Here is a 19,650-nt window from a genome sequence, read left to right as displayed (position 1 = left end):
ACCAGTTCTATAGAAAAGGACTGAGATATTAAAACAAATAACAAACTGAATATGAGTCAGGAACATCTTGCTCTCAAGAAAAATAAAAGAAGAAAATAAAATGGCAAATCTAATCCTAGGCTATAAACAGGGATGTCATAGAAAAACAGTAGCCTGCCACTTAACGAGTAGTAATACTGTGTCTAGTTTTGCACTTCCTACTTCAAAAAAAGGATTCAGTCAATGGGAGAGCCTCCATAGGAGGGCAAAACATAAAATGCAAGCAAATCATTACAGAATGATAATAGTTAGTTGCAGAGTTAACTTATCTATAATAAACCAAATAATCGTTGGTGTCAGAAGGAGCCTCTGGAGATATCTAGTTCAGTCACCCCTGCTCAGGGCACAGTCAACTAAAGCAGGTGGCCCAGAATTGTGTTCAGTTGAGTCTTGGGTATCTCCAAGGATGGAGACTCCTGGGCAACCTGTTCCAGTGTTGACCACCCTCGCAGTAAAAAAGACTTTTCTGATCTCTAAATGGAATTTATTGTACTTCAGTTTGTGCCCACTGCCTCTTATCCTGTCAGTGACTTTGTCTTCCTTATTCACCCTACTAGATATTTGTACATGTAAGATCCCCCTGAGCCTTTTCTCCAGGCTAAACACTCAGCTCTTTCAGCCTCTCCTCATGACAGATGCTCCAATTCATTAACCATCTTCAAGGTCCTTTGCTGGGTCTGATCCAGTATGTCTACATCTCTCTTATACTGGGGATTAAACCTACAGTTGTTACTTTAGTCCAGCTCTTCAAATTTAATTTGAACGTGCTTACAACTTTCATTTAGAGGCCTTCTGCGAGCTCATGAAAGAGCAGTGATTTACATATATCAGGAGATTATCTGAACTGACTGAGAATTCACTGTAGGGATTTCTATTGTAATAACTCTAACATTTCTACTGTCATTACCATTAATTATTAAATTCTAATATAAGCTACTAGTACACTTATTAAATTGTTGCAGGGCTGTTTACAATAAAATACAAGTCATTCATATGACAACAAAAGAAATATGATTTTAAACACAAGGGAATTCAACTGAACTATAAATACTTATGCTGCTGGCATGGCCAGTTGTTTGATCTAATCTTTACAAAGAGGACTTTAATGGTAAAGACAAAGGGCATAAAGTGCAAATAATATTAACTAACAAATAATAAGAAAAAACTATGACTTCCATTTAGAAATTAGAAATTAATATTTCGTAAAAAGAATTCTATCTAATGAGCAGTGAAGAACTAGGTGTTTCAGATGGCACTAGTCACCTATGTTTAGGCAACTGAGACCTGTCCTAGTCTGCACTAGCAATCACAGGAACTTCCCTGCCTCAAATTAACTAAATATCATAGAATCATAGAATGGTTTTGGTTGGAAGCGACCTTTAAAGGTCATCTAGTCCAACCCCCCTGCAATGAGCAAGGACATCTTCAACTAGATCAGGTTGCTGGGAGCCCCGTCCACCTGGACCTTGAATGTTTCCAGGGATGGGGCATCTACCACTTCTCTGGGGAACCTGTTCCAGTATTTCACCAACCCTCATTGTAAAAAATTTCTTCCTTATATCCAGTCCAAATCTACCCTCTTTTAGTTTAAAACCATTACCCCTTGTCCTATCACTACATACACTGCTAAATAGTTTGTCCTCATCTTTCTTATAAACTCCCTTTAAGTACTGAAAGGCTGCAATAAGGTCTCCCCAGAGCCTTCTCTTCCCCAGGCTCTCTCAGCCTGTCCTCACAGCAGAGGTGCTCCAGCCCTCTGATGATTTTTGTGGCCCTCCTCTGGACCCGCTCCAATAGGTCCATGCCTTTCCTGTGCTGAAGGCTCAGAGTAGAGGGGCAGAATTGCCTCCCTCGACCCTGACCTGGCCACACTTCTTTTGATGCAGCCCAGGATATGGTTGGCCTTCTGGCCTTCGGTGATCATCTAGTCCAACTCCCCTGCCAAAGCAGGTTCACCTAGAGCAGACTGGACAGGAACGCATCCAGGCAGGTTTTGAATATCTCCAGAAAAGGAGACTCCACAACCTCTCTGGGCAACCTGTTACAGTGCTCTGTCACCCTCAAAGAAGTCTTTCCTCATGTTCAGATGGAATTTCCTGTGTTACAGCTTGTGTCCTTTGCCCCTTGTCCTGTCACCAGGCACCACTGAAAGAAGCCTGGCCCCATCCTCTTGACAACTTTAGGTATTTATAAGCATTGATGAGGTCCCCTCTCAGTCTTCTCTTCTCCAGGCTAAACAGACCCAGGTGTCTCAGCCTTTCCTCATAAGAGAGACGTTCCAGTCTCCTGATCATCTTCGTAGCCCTCCGCTGGACTCTTTCCAGTAGTTCCTTGTCTTTCTTGAACTGGGGATTCCAGGACTGCACACAGTACTCCAGATGTGGCCTCACCAGGGCAGAGTAGAGGGGGAGGATGACCTCCCTCGACCGGCTGGTCACACTCTTTTTCATGCATCCCAGGATATCACTAGCCTTTCTTGGCTACAAGGGCATATTGCTGGCTCATGGTCATCCTGTTGTCCACCAGGACTCCCAGGTCGTTCTCCACAGAGCTGCATTCCAGCAGGTCAACCCCGAACCTGTACTGGTGCATGGGGTTATTCCTCCCTAGGTGCAGGACCCTACACTTGCCTTTGTTGAACTTCATTAGGTTCCTCTCTGCCAAACTCTCTATCCTGTCCAGGTCTCACTGAATGGCAGCACAGCCTTCTGGTGTATCAGCCACTCTTCCCAGTTTTGTATCATCAGCAAACTTGCTGAGGGTACACTCTGTACCCTCATCCAGGCCATTGATTAATATGTTGACAAGACTGGGCCTGATACTGACCCCTGGGGAACACCGCTGCCTACAGGCCCCCAGCTCTGTGTCACTGATCACAACTCTCTGAGCTCTGCCATTCAGCCAGCTCTCAATCCATCTCACTGTCCACTCATCTAACCCACACTTCCTAAGCTTACCTATGAGGATGTTATGGGAGACAGTGTCAAAAGCCTTGTTAAAATTGAAGTAGACAGCATCCACTGCTCTTTCCTCATCTACTGAGGCAGTCATGCCATCATAGAAGGCTATCAGATTGGTGAAGCATGATTTCCCCTTGGTGAATGACCACTGCCAATATCCTTCTTTTCCTCCACATGCTTGGAGATGACATGCAGAATGAGCTGTTCCATCACCTTTGCAGGGATGGAGGTGAGACTGACTGGCCTGTAGTTTCCTGTGTCCTCCTTGCCCCATTTGAAGACTGAAGTGACATTGGCTTTCCTCTAGTCCTCAGGCACCTTTCCTATCCTCCATGACGTTTCAAAGATGATGGAGAGTGGCTTGGCAATAACATCTGATTGGACAGGGCTCTGAGCAACCTGATCTAGTTGAAGATGTCCCTGCTCATTGCAGGGGACATTGGACTAGGTGACCTTTAAAGGTCCCTTCCAATCCAAACTATTCTATGATTCTATGATCTGCCAGCTCCCTCAGCACTCGTGGGTGCAACCCATTGGGGCCCAGGGATTTGTGGGTATCGAGTTTGCCTAAATGAACTCTAATACGATCCTCCTTAACCAAGGGAAAGTCCTCCTTTCTCCAGACATTTTCTCTCACCTACGAGGTCTGGGATTCCTGGAGGCTGGCCTTAGCAGTAAAGACTGAAGCAAAGAAGCATTCAGTAACTCTGCCTTCTCTGTATCCTCCATCACCAGGGCACCCACCTCATTCAGCAGCAGGCCCACATTTTCCCTAGTCTTCCTTTTACTACTGATGTACTCAAAGAGGCCCTTCTTGTTGTCCTTGACATCCCTTGGCAGATTTAATTCCCAGTGGGCCTTAGCCTTCCTCGTTGCATCTCTGCAGACTCTGACAACGTTCCTGCATTCCTCCCAAGTGGCCAGTCCCTTTTTCCACATTCTGTAACTTCCTTCTTCCATTTGAGTTTTTCCAGAAGCTCCTTGCTCACCCATGCAGGTCTCCTGCCTCCTTTGCTTGATTTCTTACTCATAGAGATGCACTGATCTTGAGCATGGACGAAATGGTGCTTGAATATTAACCAGCTCTCTTGGACCCCTCTACCTTCTAGTGCCCTAGCCCATGGCATTCATACAAGTAGGTCTTTGAAGAGGCCAAGGTTAGCTCTCATGAAGTCCAGGGCTGTAATCCTACTTACTGCCTTGCTTCTTCCACGCAGGATTCTGAACTCCATCATGGTCACTGCAGCCAAGGCTACACACAACCTTTACATCCCCAACTAGTACTTCTTTGTTAGTGCAAGATCCAACAGCACATCTCTCTTTGTTGGCTTCTCTACCACCTGTTTCAAAAAGCTATCATTCTGAATCATCCAGAAACCTCCTGGACTGTGTGTGCCTGGCTGTGTTGCTTTTCCAGCAAATATCAGGGTGGTTAAAGTCCCCCATGAGATGGTGAGGCTACTTTCAGCTGTCCATAGAAGGCCTCACTGACTTCCTCTTCCTGATCAGGTGGTCTGTAGTAAACAACAACAACCCCTTATTAGCCAGTCCCTTAATTCTTACTCATAATCTCCCGACTCGTTCTTCATCCAGAAAATGAAGATTCAGAGCTAGATACATTCTACTTGCTCTCACATAAAAGAGCAACTCCACCAGCTCCCCTTGCTGGCCTGTCTTTCCTAAAAAGTACGTGGCCATCCATGACAGCATTCCAGTCATGTGATCTACCACACTATGTCTCTGTAACTGCAATGAGATCACAGCCCTGTAACCACACACAGATCTCTAGTTCTTCCAGTTTACTCCCCATGCTTGTGTGTTGGTGTACAGGCATTTCAGAGAGGTAATAGAGCATGCAGGTTTCCCTGGAGGGGTGCAAGAGGATCCACCACAGCCATACACACTCTTGGGGTGATTGGCCTTCTCGTTGTCATCTTGGGAAGCAGCCAAGGAACGTCTGACAGTGCTCTGGTTGGCCTGGTTTATTCCCTAGTCAGATGCAATGGCATTGCCATTTTGGACCCCACCCCCCAAGTCCTTCAGTTTAAAGCCTGCCTCACCAAGTTGGCCATTCTGTTGCCAAAGATTCCCTTGCCTCTTCTAGACAGGTGGATTCCATCCCCCCCTAACAGCTTACAGTCAGCAAAGAATGTTCCATTGTCATAAAAGCCAAAACTCTCACGATGCCATCAGCCATGGAGACAGAAGTTGATATGCATTATATGTTTACGTATGTTGTGGGGGACCATGTCAAAGGCCTTACAGAAATCCAGACAGATGACATCCGTAGCTCTTTCCTTGTCCACTGATGTAATCACTCCACCAAATCCGTATCTCTCCAATTCAGAGGGAAGGATGTGGAGGACCATGTCAAAGGCCTTACAGAAATCCAGACAGACGACATCCGTAGCTCTTTCCTTGTCCACTGATGTAATCACTCCACCAAATCCGTATCTCTCCAATTCAGAGAGAAGGATGTGGAGGACCATGTCAAAGGCCTTACAGAAATCCAGACAGACGACATCCGTAGCTCTTTCCTTGTCCACTGATGTAATCACTCCACCAAATCCGTATCTCTCCAATTCAGAGAGAAGGATGTTGTGGAGGACCATAGAATCATAGAATCATTTAGGTTGGAAAAGACCCTTGGGATCATCGAGTCCAACCATCATCTCCACTCTACAAAGTTCTCCCTTACACCATATCCCTTAACACCACATCTAAATGAGTCTTAAACACATCCAGGGATGGTGACTCCACCACCTCCCTGGGCAGCCTATTCCAGTGTCTAACCACTCTTTCTGTGAAGAATTTTTTCCTAATGTCCAGCCTAAACCTACCCTGCTGCAGCTTGAACCCATTCCCTCTTGTTCTATCACTAATTACCTGTGAGAAGAGACCAGCACCAACCTCTCTACAATGTCCCTTCAAGTAGTTGTAGAGAGCGATGAGGTCTCCCCTCAGCCTCCTCTTCCTCAAACTAAACAGTCCCAGCTCCTTCAATCGCTCCTCATAAGATTTATTCTGCAAGCCCTTCACCAGCTTCGTTGCCCTCCTCTGCACTCACTCCAGCACCTTGATATCTCTCAAAGGCCTTACAGAAATCCAGACAGATGACATCCTTAGCTCTTCCCCTGTCCACTGATGTAGTCACTCCATCATAGAAGGCCACTAAGTTGGTCAGGCAGGACTTGCCCTTGGGTGAAGGCATGCTGGCTGTCTCAAATCACCTCCCTGTCCTCCATGTGTCTTAGCACGGCTTCTAGGAGGATCTGTTCCATGATCTTCCCAGGCACAGTGGTGAGGCTGACAGGTCAGTAGTTCCCAGGGTCCTCCTTTCCACCCTTTTTAAAAATGGGTATAATGTTTCCTTTCTTTTTCCAGTCATCAGGGACTTCACCTGACTGCCATGACTATTCAAATATCGTGGAAAGTGGCTTGGCAACTACATCAGCCGATTCCCTCAGGACTCTGGGACGCACCTCATCAGGTTCCATAGACTTATATGTTCAGGTTCCTCAGGTGGTCACGAACCTGATCTTCTCTTACAGTAGAGACACTTTGCTCCCCTAGTCCCTGCCTTGCAGTTCATCTACTCGAGAGGTGTGGGGAGAGAGGCTGCCAGTGAAGATTGAGGAAAAAAAATTGTTGAATACCTCAGCCTTCTCCTTGTCCATTGTTACCAATTTACCAGTCTTGTTCATCAGAGGGGGTACGCTTTCTTTTACCTTACTTTTCTGGCTAACCTACCTGTAGAAGCTCTTATTGTTATTCCTTGCACCCCTTGCCAAGTTCAGTTCCAGCTGCACCTTGGCCTTCCTGACGCCATCCCTACACAACCGGGCAGCATCCCTGTTCCCAGGATACCTGCTCCTGCTTCCACTGTGTCTGCATTTCCTTCTTGCCCTTCAGTTTGACAAGCAGGTCTCAACTCAGCCATGCCAGTCTCTTGCCCTCCTTTCCTGATTTCTTACACCTGAGGATTGAGAGCTCTTGCTCTCTCTGGAAAGCATCCTTAAAGATCTGCCAGCTCTGTTCTGCTCCCTTGTCCCTGAGGCAGTTTCCCAGGGGGTCCTATTGACTAATTCCTTGAACAGCTGGAAGTCTGCTTTCTTAATATTCAGGGTCCTGACTTTAGTCTTTGACTGACCCATATCCCTTTGGACTGTGAACTCCACCAGTGCATGATCACTGCAGCCCAGGCTGCCTCCAATTTAAACAAAGTCAGTGAAAGTATACTGGAAAATATGCATTAAAATTATTATGCTGTGAAGATAATTACAGACCCCTAGAAGCCTTTCCCTTTAGTAAGCAAAGGTAAGAAATGTGAACACTTGAATTGCATAAAGTTACTGATTTTAAATCATGACAGTCCATGCTACATTCTAACTACAATGCCAAGGACAACTTATTACATGTCAGTTGAGAGTCACACAACCATTTCTGGTGGTCACAACTTAAAATTTGTCAAATGTGAGCTCCAGTGGATCAGAAAGTTCCATAGGCAGGCTATTGAAACTGCTGTTCTGACAGCCCTGCAAAAAGGAAATCTCAGGAACTGGGGACTGAATGTCTAACAGAAGGAGTAGCTAGTTCTAAGAGTGACTGCAAATCACGTCCAATTCTCTGCCATGACGTTGGATGTTCTGAAAAAAAGTAGTAGCATTACAGGACAAATACTCGGAAGGATGAAATCAAGCCCAAAGGCTGTTCACAATCTTATAAAACAAAGAAATTCCTTCTTTAATATTCACGTGTCTACTTTACATAAAATCATTCACAACTTGACAGAACAAAAAAATAGACCAAATCGCTCAAATAACAGTCTGCGGGATGAGTCTGAACTTTCTGAATTATCACTGACAACTTGATTTGCCATCTTCTAAAAAACACTTGTTGCTATTTTCAACAAAGGTAGAGCACCTGGAATTGCAGAGGTTTGAACATAAGTGTCAAATACAGCTAACAGTTCATGCAACCTAAAAGCAGACAGATGTGCTGTAGTCACAGATAATTTCAGATAACTTGCAAAATAATGATGAAGGGAATATATTATTAGAGTCAGGTGGTAGCAGAGGCATAGACAACCACAGTTAGACTTGTGTTACAATGGAGTAATTAATAATAAATGGTACTAGAGGTCTCTGTTGTTAGTAAGAGGACAACACAGCCTCTTACTTACTAAAATGACTACTTTAGCAAAAATTAAAAATGTGTTTTCATGACATGGTGTATACATTACCTTTTTCTACTTTCTATTTCCCTAAATGCTTCCCTTGGCTAACAAGCAGCATTTCTCCATTAACCAAGTTGATCTGCAGCCAACTCACTTTCATCCATATCCCTATCTTGGTCAAAGCCTGGAAAAGCAATTACACCCTACCATCTGGGCTGGATGAAAAGGATACAGAGAACTGAGATCAACAGCATACTGATGACACTGGAGCCAAAACCTCCCACACTTTCCTTTACTATTATTTATGGTAATAGTATTATGGTGTGCATGGTGTTTTACAGGCAAGACTGAAGACAGAATTCTAGAAGGCAGAAGCAGTGGTGTTTTTCCACACATTGAAAAAGCAGAGGCATGATCATCCTTACAAGACCAACACGTGAAAGTCATTCGCCCTTTATAATGCTTTGTGATATCAATGGAGAAAACAAATACATTGACAAGCCAGCCCATGCACTCTATCAGATAAGTCTCTTTAAATACCTCATTGTCAATAAAAGTGAGTTATGTATAGATCTTTAAGAACTCAAGTAAAAAGTTGGAAGTAATTCAACTATTCTCAATTATTGTTGTCATCGAAATCACCTTCTGCATCCAAAGGCAGTGCCTAAAAGATCAAGGAAATCTTTAATTCAAGTGCAGCTGGCTCACCACTATGTTTTCCATACCTCCCTTCTCAAAAGACTCTGATAAAAATGACAGTAGTTTAATGGCTATTTATTTAGCCACAGTTGGCAACTCATCCTTCAGGAGAATCTACAATTTATAAAACTCTTTAGAAAAATAACATCTGCAAAGTGTTACCATAATAATTTTCCAACAGTAGGAAGGAAATTACGGTATCTTGAATGTTACACCATTCTTGACATTATGAAAATGTTCCATTTTCACAACGGAAACAGTCAAATGTGAGCATATTTAGATACTAAAATTTTCTGCCCATTTAACTGATAATAACATTACATCTTAAAAGGCATCAGCAATGAAGTGTGCATCGCTGAATCAAGCCACTTCTCAGCACTATCATCAATGGCCAAAAGCATATGAAACAACTCAGCTGAGTAGTAAGGGCACAAGTCAGATGGCTAATTACAGGCACCTAGTGCATTTGAGATGCATCCCACTTGACTTCCAGTTAATGCAGCAGAGATCAACAGGTATATATGGAATATCTGTGCCATCTGCCAATCCTATAAGCCATCTCAGCTACTCCAGGGCATCTCACACGGCACCAGATAACTGTGCTTATGCAATTGAATCAAGTCCTAAATATCAAAAAACAGCTGGGAGACAAGACAGTTCTCAATCACCAGTTGATTCCTCTCTGTATAGCCATCAGCCAGCTGGCTTAGTAGCTTAACTTTCTGTCTTCTTCATACTATTCAGGCAAAAGTGAGACATGGCTGGGCCAAGGAACTTGCCTATCCTCTCTCTTCCCTTTCCTAATAAATTCTTCATGTAAGCTGTTTTGCTTTATATGAAGCCAAAATATAGTTCAATTCAAATTATGTTTCCAGGCTTTTAAAAATTCAGCTGTGATCAGCTGTGGATTCTGTTAAATCTTTTTCCTAATCCCAGTGTTCCACATGATATACCTTCATCACTTACCTTGCTCCCCCATTTCTCACATACTAACACCTATATTTAATCTCATCTTAACTACTTGCATTAAAAGTAAACCCTAAAGCCACATACAGTTCCTTTCCAGATGCTGCTGTTGAATTATTTCCCTATGGGCTTCACCTAACATTCCACCAATGTCCTCTGGCGCTTCAGTCCACACATCTCATGCATTCAAAGCCTTTAAACTTTTTTTTTCGCAAGAAACTCATAAACTAACACCTTTATTCCCATACAAAACAGCTAACATCTGTGGACAAAAAAAACCGAGCCAAACAAAGAAGAAATGTCTACCCAGCACAGTTTTTTACCAATGCACCTTTGAGCAATTTTTGCATGTAATAAATCTATTTTTTTGTTGCAAGAGCTGTTAAGAAGCACTCTTATAAGTATATTTAATGCAAATAACAAATTCAAATGCAATATAACAATTGGAGTAACTTTCAATTCATTTACACCAAATGATAAAATAAATCTCCACTTAACAAGACAATTATCTAAAAATAGTATCAGCTACAATGTTCTGACTGAAGTATACTTTTCTTCTCATCACCTGCAACTTATCTGTCATCTTTTGCAACATCAGAAATTTGTCCTAAACTATGATTGAAATCTTTGCCATCAATTATTATGTCTAACACAGTAAAATTCTGAAAAGTCATGAGCTGATTACTTCCAACTCTAACACCTTAAGATTAAAAACAACCCTTAAAACTATCCCTGAAAGTATTTTCCTGAAATGTAAATCACGCATTTATCAGTTTTCTGATTGCTTCGGAGTGAGAGATTGACTAAAAGACCAGACAGTCAAAAAAATAAAGTCTGAATGTGATTCACAATCTCATATTTAATAAATTCTTTATTATTCATTACAACTTATTTCACTACCAACATATTACAAAATAGAAAAAAACTATTATCTCAGCTGCGCACCATTTTGACATTTCTACCCCAAAAGGGCTATACCAGTATACACTAATACAGCAGTAATAAAATATTTTCCTTTTGCTGAAAAGCAAAAATGCTGAATTAGCTTTACTGTTATTTAGCACAGTATGAAAGCCTGATTTTGATCATGGAGCTACAGGCATCATTTTACATGCTCTTATCTCAGAAATTCCAATAAGCCAATAAAGTAACTTTTCTCATAGTTTCAATATCCTGATGATTTTTTCTGTGACAGAAGATGGATGGATTTGACAGCCAAAGGGAAGTTTTTCCTATAAAATTGTGGCTGATAGCTTTTTTTCCCCCATTCTTAAAATTAATATTTTTCTGTTCCAATATTTTCTGAGGCTCATTTAATTGATGGTCCTTCACTACACTGTATGTCAAGGTACACATATGCATTACTATGCATTGGCACACATTGTAAGATGGTACACATTCCACAGCAAGTTCAAAATACCACACACCATCTTTAATACCCGCTTCTCTTTCATACTTCATCTACCTTTTTAAATATACATTTGGGGAAAAAGAAGAATGCTAAAGAAAATATTTCATCTTTGTTAAATGAATGAGCACGCTAAACAATAGAAGAGAATTCAACACAGCCTGAAGTACTGAATAACTACTTTTCTGAAGTCCCCCCCAGTTTCTTTAAATATAATTGCTTCCACATTTGACACATCAAAGGATCTTAATAACGTTCAATTCCTAAAATTTCAGAGAATCATCGCCTTGGTTAAATGCCTCAAATATTTATGTTGTGAAAGAGCAGAGGGTGACAAGAATTAATTTCAGCTTTATCTCTGGACGGCCCTACACTGAACCGGTTTCTCATTCCATGATATTCACATAGAAACTGAAATTCAAACACACATTTGCATAAACAAGTGACTCTTGCAACCCAGATGCTGCAAGAATTGGAGCTACCTTTTTTCCTCTGAAACACCAAAAAAAGCATTAAAACTACGAGAAATTAAGTGTAACTTCATTCTAGGTACCCAGCATTCCATCTTTAAGCCAAGTCTAAGTGAAAAAATCCTAACTTGCGATCCACTATAGAGACAACCATTACAACTATTTATTAGTCACCTTGTCAGACAGTTCAAAGATACAAAATTTGATTAATGAGGAGCAGTAAATATTTTGCTTTATAAAAACTTCTATGTCTGACCAACTGGTAAGCCTTGCAGTACTCTTATAAGCACTTGTGAGATATCCTTACCCAAACTAGAAGCTAGAAGATCCACAAATTGTAAATAAAATCCTTAGTAAAACCTGAGAGAAAGATAATATTCCCATTTATTTAAGTAGGAATTAAATTTGGATCGAGTTGATCTTAGGCAAGTCACTTATGTTCACTCTCAGCCAAGGCAATGAGAAAATGAATTAAGAAGAATGATCTCAAGACGTATGAATTTTAAAATGATGATTTGACACATGGGGTGTCTGAAATTAATCTTTTTCCTTGAGCTGGCAAGAAAGGAAATGAACATCACTGTGCCCATATGTAAGCTTTGAAGGAGGTGGAGGTGGGACAAGTCAAAAACGGGATCTCACCAAAAAACAGATGTTGGGTCTGAGCAGAAATTTCCTGTGCGTTTTTTTAATTCCCAAATTTGCAGAGCAAGATCTGTAAAATCCTTTACAACATTTCCAGCTGTATTATAAAGTTCTAAACCCACATAGTAATCCCAATATAGCATAAATCTGTATCAACTAAAAAGCTCCTGTTATCTTTCCACTATTTGCAACCCAACGGCACAAAAGAACTAAAAGTTAGTGACTCCATTTAGGTCAAACTTACGCTTTATTATCAGCCTCTCAACTTCTAACATCCTGTTTGGCACCTTTAACAAGCCAACTACTTAGCCTTTTCAGACATTCACTCTTCAACATTTTATCCACCAATGCTCTTGAGCTCTTACTCTGCAGCATAAAGAATACCTGGCTGAAAAAATTGGCATGAGTTTAATGACTGGATCTTCTAAAGGGGAAACTCCTCTTGACTTCAAAGAAAATTTCGGAAAGAGCTCAGCATTGAACTCTCTCTACTCCAGCCAAATTCACTGGGTTTGTGTTTTATTTACTAACTTAAGTGTCAGCACGTATCAAATGTAATTTATCATCTCCAAAGTCATCAAGAAAAGATACAGCATGCTGATGCAAACTTAATGGTTTATAATTTCATTCTATATTATAGTTATAGTAAAACTTTCTACTTCATTCTTTTACTCATTTCCTTTTCCAATAACATTGCATGCTTTACATCTTATGAACATTAAGAAAATAAATGTTGCTTGGGAATTTGCAACAAAACAAAACAGTCCCATTCTTGTGATGTACCTGTCAAGAAAAAGATCCATTTACTGAGTTCTGTATTGACAAGACTCTCCTCTGTGTAGAGGAGTATGAAGGGCTGGAAATCAGGAATTTCGAAGTCTCTTAGTGATCAGTAATTTAGTCTTAAATTACATGAAAGACGACACAAAATCTAAATACCTTGGAAGTTCAGGATTAAAGCACAGAACGGTGGGTAAAGGAAAGAGGAAAAAAAAAAGGATACAAGATCTTTGCCCCATGCAATTAATATACTGTATACTGATTTCATTAAGTGTCTTTAATTAACGTCATCCTTTTAAACAAGAAACAAGAATTCTGCAATATAAAGTTCGGGTCATCTAGGTTCTTTTTTCTCTACTAAAAAGAAACTTTATATGCAATTTTCAGCAGATAAAAAACCTGAATGTAAATTATGAGGTATTTCTTGCATAATGTAATTATAACAAATTAATACATTTGCAATATTGATGACAGCAAATTTTTATAATACTTCTTAAACTAAATAAATTAAATTTAAAAATGAAAATAACCTAAATAGTTATTTAAGGAGAGCCTGCAAATATTAATTTGTTCCTGGAATATATAATTCCATGGAGATAAAAAGAACATGAAATATAGTATGTCTCATATCAGTTGCTCTGAGGTGTAGCTGAAAGATTAAAATAAAACAGACATGCTGCTTCTCCCAGGTAGCATAATACCATATGCTTCACTTTTTTATGCTGTAATTTGAATAAAGAATCAACCATCAAATACAAGAAGTGGTTAAGACAAATATCATAATTGTCATATGGGCTGTGGGTTTTTTTTTAGTTACTTTAAAAATAAATTTGAGAGCTTTCTAGCATATGGTTAAAACATGATAGTATCCTGCAAAATCTGAACTACCAAATTAAAACTGCAAAAGTAAGACACTTGTGTGCATCTCTTGATCCAAGAGTGTCATGCAGTGAGGAGAGGAGGGAATCTTAGGCTGTGTGGTTTAGGCCTGGATATTTAGGCATGTAACTTATAAATCACTGCAACCTAGGCACTGAAACAGAAGTTAGCTGTCAAAATTAGAGGACCCAAGCTTTTCTTTGTTATTATACGTATTTAGCATGTAGAATTTGTGTTCCTCTCCAGTTATAAAGCTGAGAATAACGTACACTGTGCTTTCCAGTGATAATATACTGAACAATTGTTAATAATTCTGTGTACTGCATCCCACAGGACAGCCTATATCTGTGTCAGAAATCCTACAAGATAACATAGCACAAATTAGCATTATTTAGATAGATTTATGCCTCCTAGAGTCACAGTCACATCCAGCAGAGCAAGAGACTAGTTTTATTTTTGACTTATTTTTGCTTTGCTTGTGGTAGATGTAGGCAGCCCTCACCAAATCATATAACTCCTAATATACTCCTAATATACTATACCTCTTAGTTCACCTTGCTAGTGGTACATTAAAACACAACAGCCTAAGAGAAAGAATCTTATTACATAGCTATGTTTAGCTACTACCTCCTTGTAGAGTAGAGTAGAATGATAATGTAATTAAAAACTGGATTTGTAATTGTCTCTATTTTACATCATTTAAATATCTAGTCCTCCATTCCTTATTACATAAACTTTAAAATCCCTTAAGAATCAAATAATTTTCACTACTGTGGAAACCACAATGCAGAATCCTTCTTCTAAACCTAAATCATATGCATTATTCACCCTCATTACTTTGATTAGAAAGCTATTAAAGAATGTCACCACTTGATACTTAACTTTTAAATTTCTACTATGTTTTTAATATACAGACAGATAATAAGTGTTTGTTTGTTTGTGGCAACATATTCCTTTATTTTAAGCTGCTCTTTCGTCACCTTCTCTCCATGCCCGCCCATCCTCCAGGTCCTAACACTAATTATCAAAAAAACCAGTCATTTTACATTTCATCTCCATTTTCCTGACCATTCCAGTGCATGATCTAACCTGTCCCAGATGAAATTCAATTTCTTCAACGTGACTAACCAAAACTGAATAAGCCTCAGATACAATCTTTTGCAATGGCTCCAACATTTCCCTGTTTGACTGGAAATTTCTTATTTGATATATCCAAGGACTTAATCTGATTTTTTTAACAGCTGTACTGTACTGGCAGCTTACAGTCCTACAATTATTGAGTATTCCAAGGTTGTTCTCTCCTTCAATCGCATCTAACTCATGTCAGTTTCTAGTTTGGATTATTAGTCTCAAAGGACCTAATCATTCTGCACCCTTGAATTTCATCCCGGTCTTTTACACCCCTTCTTTAGCCATCCAGCTACTACGTCCTTAGCATATTCCTAATGCATTAAAATTCCATTTTAACCTCCATGAAAACATAACATTGAGTCAGATATAGGATGAGACCAATGTCAGTTGCTCTCAGAACACCTCTCCTTCCAGCCAGAATCTTCACGCTAAATCAGAGGACAACCATCAGCAGTAGATGAACAGCCAGCCTTCCTCACTGCTGCTCAGCCTGAGCTTTTTACAAAACAGAACACAAAGTACATTACAAATTTGAGTCAAGTGCTATGAGTCATCATCAGTAGCAATCTCCATCACTGTGGAAATCTCCCTAATTCTGCAACATCTACTTCCACCACCTTTCTAGGTAGATCCTAGCACATTTTACAGTTCTGATATAAATCCATGTCTTTAACAAATTCTCATGTAGCTATAGCTCCTATTTAGTAAAATGAATCAGATCTTTAATATTAATCAGACCTATTAATAAAAACAGTATATACTGGGGTAATGCTAAGAGTGTGAAGCAGAACTACGATCCCCTCGTACAAAACATAAAACAGTATTTCTGAAGCAAACAAGAAATTAAGAAAATGAATGGAGTAAGATGAAGATACTGCAACAGGAATGAGGTGTCCTATTGACTAGTCAAGTGTTTGATAGTTTATGTAATATAGTCTAAATGAGAGTGAAATAGCTACTAGTAAATAGCCAATAGATAGTAAAAAAATCTGTTTACTTTCTATTTAGCCATTATCCTAATTACCTTTTGTTTTTCACCTCTCCTTTTCAATAACCTTGCTCCTTAATCAACCCTGTTTTGAAGTCAAATATAGTTGTAAAAATACTACAAAATTGCTGGCTAAATGAACCAGGACTATGTATAAGTATTTGGGGTTTTTTCAGAGAAAACTGAATTATTTTACTTCCACAAGGGCCCTACTAGCAACAGTCTAGTAACACCTACATCTTACTTTGTGTTTAAAGAAACATCCTGAAAAACTCCTGAAAATTCTCAGCACGAAAATCAACTCCTTATTTTCATGAGAGATGAAAGCACTAACTTATTTCTGGGAAACTCTTCTTATGCCTTAAGCCCCTTCCCCTATTTTATTTCTTTGTATACCCACATAAACATGATCACAGTGGTACCCCCATAACTGTCCTGCATACACTGGTCAAAACAAAAAAAATCACTTTTTACAATCATTGAGATAGTGTGGTTTGTAGATCACATCAAGAGGAACATGTTTTATCTTGAACAGGCTTGGTACAGAATGCACTCAAGCATAAGTAAAACCTTTACATAAAAATCCAGGTAAGAAAAATGGAAATTTGAGCAGATTCATGTGAAGAAAATGATTAAAATCATCTAATAAAAATCACAGCAAGGTAATGCAGAAGCAAATGTTAAAACACTAGGAGTGACCAACTCCAGTGACTTAATTAGTGTTGATGGACTCAGTAGACTGTGCAACTTACAATCACATTGATATGCGCAGGGAGGTTAGCAGCAAATTCTCATGTTTGCTGTCTACTGAGAAAGACATCTTTCTGTATCTTTGGAGGAAGAAAAATGGTGATGAAAATGAAAAAACAGCAGGAAAAACGAAGCAAAAGTTACAGGCATCCATCAAAATAAAGAAAACACTTTTTTTTCTTGATCTATGATTTTCTGGGAAGATATTACTGCTTGTCTTTGACTTCAAACCCTCTCTGTTGCAATAGCTCTTGAACCTTTCAGATGCTTTGTCTCATAGAGGGCACAGACTGGCGCAATCAAGTGGCATATCAAGGTATTTTGAAGGAATTTTTTAAAAACTTTCACATCACCTGAAAGAAAATGACACACCAAAATATAGCAAGGGCATGTGAAGAGGATTCTAGTGCTTTGCTTTATGCCTAATACATAAAAGTCCTTTCATTCTATTTTCCTTCTTTTTTACAGTAAGAAAACACTTTTTTACAGGAACGACTGAAGGAATGAAGTCTGATTCAGTGCTGGATAGACACTATTCTCAGGGAACTGTGATAGCTGGAAGTTGTATTGAGCCTCCCTATAAAAACCTCTGTGCTCACAACAGTATTTTTCATGGCTTAGCAAAGTTTGTGTCTACATCTGCCATAAGCATTGCTTTGGCTGTTCCATAGATGTAGCTTTTGAGATATAAAGCCCAGATCATCTGAAGCAAAATTACAATGCAGCGCTGCCAGCTTCCATGGCACCCAGAGCATTGCATTTTTCATGACCTCCCCACTTCTGAAGTTACATTGCTATCTAATAATTAAATTTCACTTCCAGATGGTGGACAAAAATGGAAGATGTACCCCCAATATATCTGAAAGGTGTACGAAACAGAAAAAAGATGTAATGAACAAGAAGTGCATTTTTTTTTTTAAGACATGATATTTAAACCAATTTTGTTCTAGGCTTGACTCATGTTCTTTAATGTTTGAAGCACCGAATGATTACTGGAGTTAGACTTGGGAGCGAATGACAGTTCAGACACAATATGCCCCAACAATATATGTGCTGTTATAGGGAAGACAACGTCATGATCAATTTCCTTCTTTGAGGTCTTCATATTGATATCTTCCTCCAAAGTCCTTCCGGATTTATGCAGCTTCTCCCTGAAATCCACTGGTAGCCTTCTCTTTCCTTCCAAAGCCACGATCAGGACAGTCATGGCCTACAGTCTTTGTTTGGCTGCCTGCCCACGTTCCTCCTTGCCTAACTTGCTCTCCCACTCCCCACTATCTCCAGCCCCTCTCCACACCTGTGGTGACAGACAGGAGGGTGAGCAACCAACTCCACTCATCCCTGCACGACAACACCATCATTACTCAGAGCACCCCAGGCCAAAAGAAGGATACAGCTGTTCCAGAGGAGTTGACAGCTCTGCCTCCACACCCTCATAGCTCTGGTGACTTTCCACCTGAGAGAGCAGATGGGCCCACCACACTCCAGTTTCAGAAATACAAACTCTGGGAAGCAAGGGCAATGCTGTGGCCTCGGCAAAATATGTGTCACCCTACCACTTCACGGCTTTCCACACAGTGGATTGTAACAGGGGAGGGGGGACACAAATGAGCGGAATTCTTTAACACTGCCTCATCCCTGCCCCAGCGCCACAAGCGATGCCCACCTGTGTGTCTACTACCACTCAGATGGTTTAAAACCAGCTGCCTTCTGAAATATTGACCGGGAAAGGTGCGGCGGCGTGTGGGGACGACAGAGGCCCCCACTCGGAGGGGCGGGAGAGGAGCGAGGGCCGGGCCGCAAGTAGGGGGCAGCAGGGACGCAGGGTATGTGTGTGAGGGGCGAGGCGGCGGCGGAGGCGAGGGGGCGGCATCGAGAGGGCGGCGGCGGCCCCCCGCGCCCGGCGGGCCCCGGCCTCCCCCTGGCGGCGGCCGCGCCTCGACGGGCCGGCACCATCCCATCCCTTCACCCCCAGCCCGGCGATACCTGCCCGGCGTGCGGAGCCGCCGGCTCCCCGATCCACAGCTGCTCCTTGAGGAGGTGCTGGTAGCTGAGGCAGTGCTTCAGCGCCGACGGCACCGTGCCCATGGCGCGGCAGCGGGCGCCCGGCAGCCAGCCGCAAGGTCGGCGCAGGCTCCCGGCCGGTGGGCCCCCCCCGCCCCGGCCCCGCGCCCGCCGCAGCCCCCGCCGCAGCCACTGGCTGCAGCCCGGCCCCGAGCAGCGCCTGTGATTGGCGGAGGGCGGGAGCCCGCCGCGCCGCCGGCCCCGCCGCGCCCCCTCCGCGGCTGCTGCGGCAACCGCCGCCTCGGCCCAACGGCCCGCTGATCGCCGCCAAGCGCCAGCGCGGGGCTGCCGCCTCTCCTCACCTTCCACCGGCAGAGGAGCCCCGGCGGTGGCTGCCCGCGTTTGGTGCGGTCTTGGCCAGCAGCCCGCCACTTGCGGGGCGGGAGTGGGAGAAAAACCCCTGAGGAGACTCGGCGGGCCCAGGGCGCGGGGTTGGGGGGTTACAGGCATGGGGGCAGCCGGCCGTCCCTGACGCTTCGCACACCCCGGGGAAAGGGGGCCCGGCCTGGGCTTTCAATGCTTTTGGCAGAAGGCCTGAGGGGGGAAAGAGAGGAGCAAGGAGAGGGGACGGGGCTGCTTCGTCGCGGAGCCCGCTTGCCCCGTTTGGGATGGCAGGGCCGCGGAAACGGTGCGGGATAGAACCTGTCCTGCTCACTCGGCCGTTCAGGCGGCAGCAGGTCTTTTGACAGGGGGCT

General features: G+C 42.0%; 1 protein-coding gene across 2 annotated transcripts in view; it reads right to left on the bottom strand.

Annotated features, from left to right (window-relative positions):
• HMGCLL1 (3-hydroxy-3-methylglutaryl-CoA lyase like 1) overlaps positions 1–19,095 on the bottom strand; it is an 88,484-nt gene extending 69,389 nt beyond the window's left edge. The window contains exon 1 of one of the 2 annotated variants that reach the window (XM_063330295.1): positions 18,878–19,095. In XM_063330295.1, the coding sequence (XP_063186365.1) occupies positions 18,878–18,979 (102 nt within the window). In that variant the 5' untranslated portion in view covers positions 18,980–19,095. The remainder of the gene's footprint in view (positions 1–18,877) is intronic. The other variant, XM_063330297.1, reaches the window with a different exon arrangement.
• Between the last annotated feature and the right edge of the window lie 555 nt (positions 19,096–19,650).

Source organism: Chroicocephalus ridibundus, chromosome 3 (assembly GCF_963924245.1).
Source record: "Chroicocephalus ridibundus chromosome 3, bChrRid1.1, whole genome shotgun sequence".
Taxonomy (NCBI): domain Eukaryota; kingdom Metazoa; phylum Chordata; class Aves; order Charadriiformes; family Laridae; genus Chroicocephalus; species Chroicocephalus ridibundus.
Note: the sequence above shows the minus strand (reverse complement) of the source record. Positions and strands in the feature narration are given on the sequence as shown.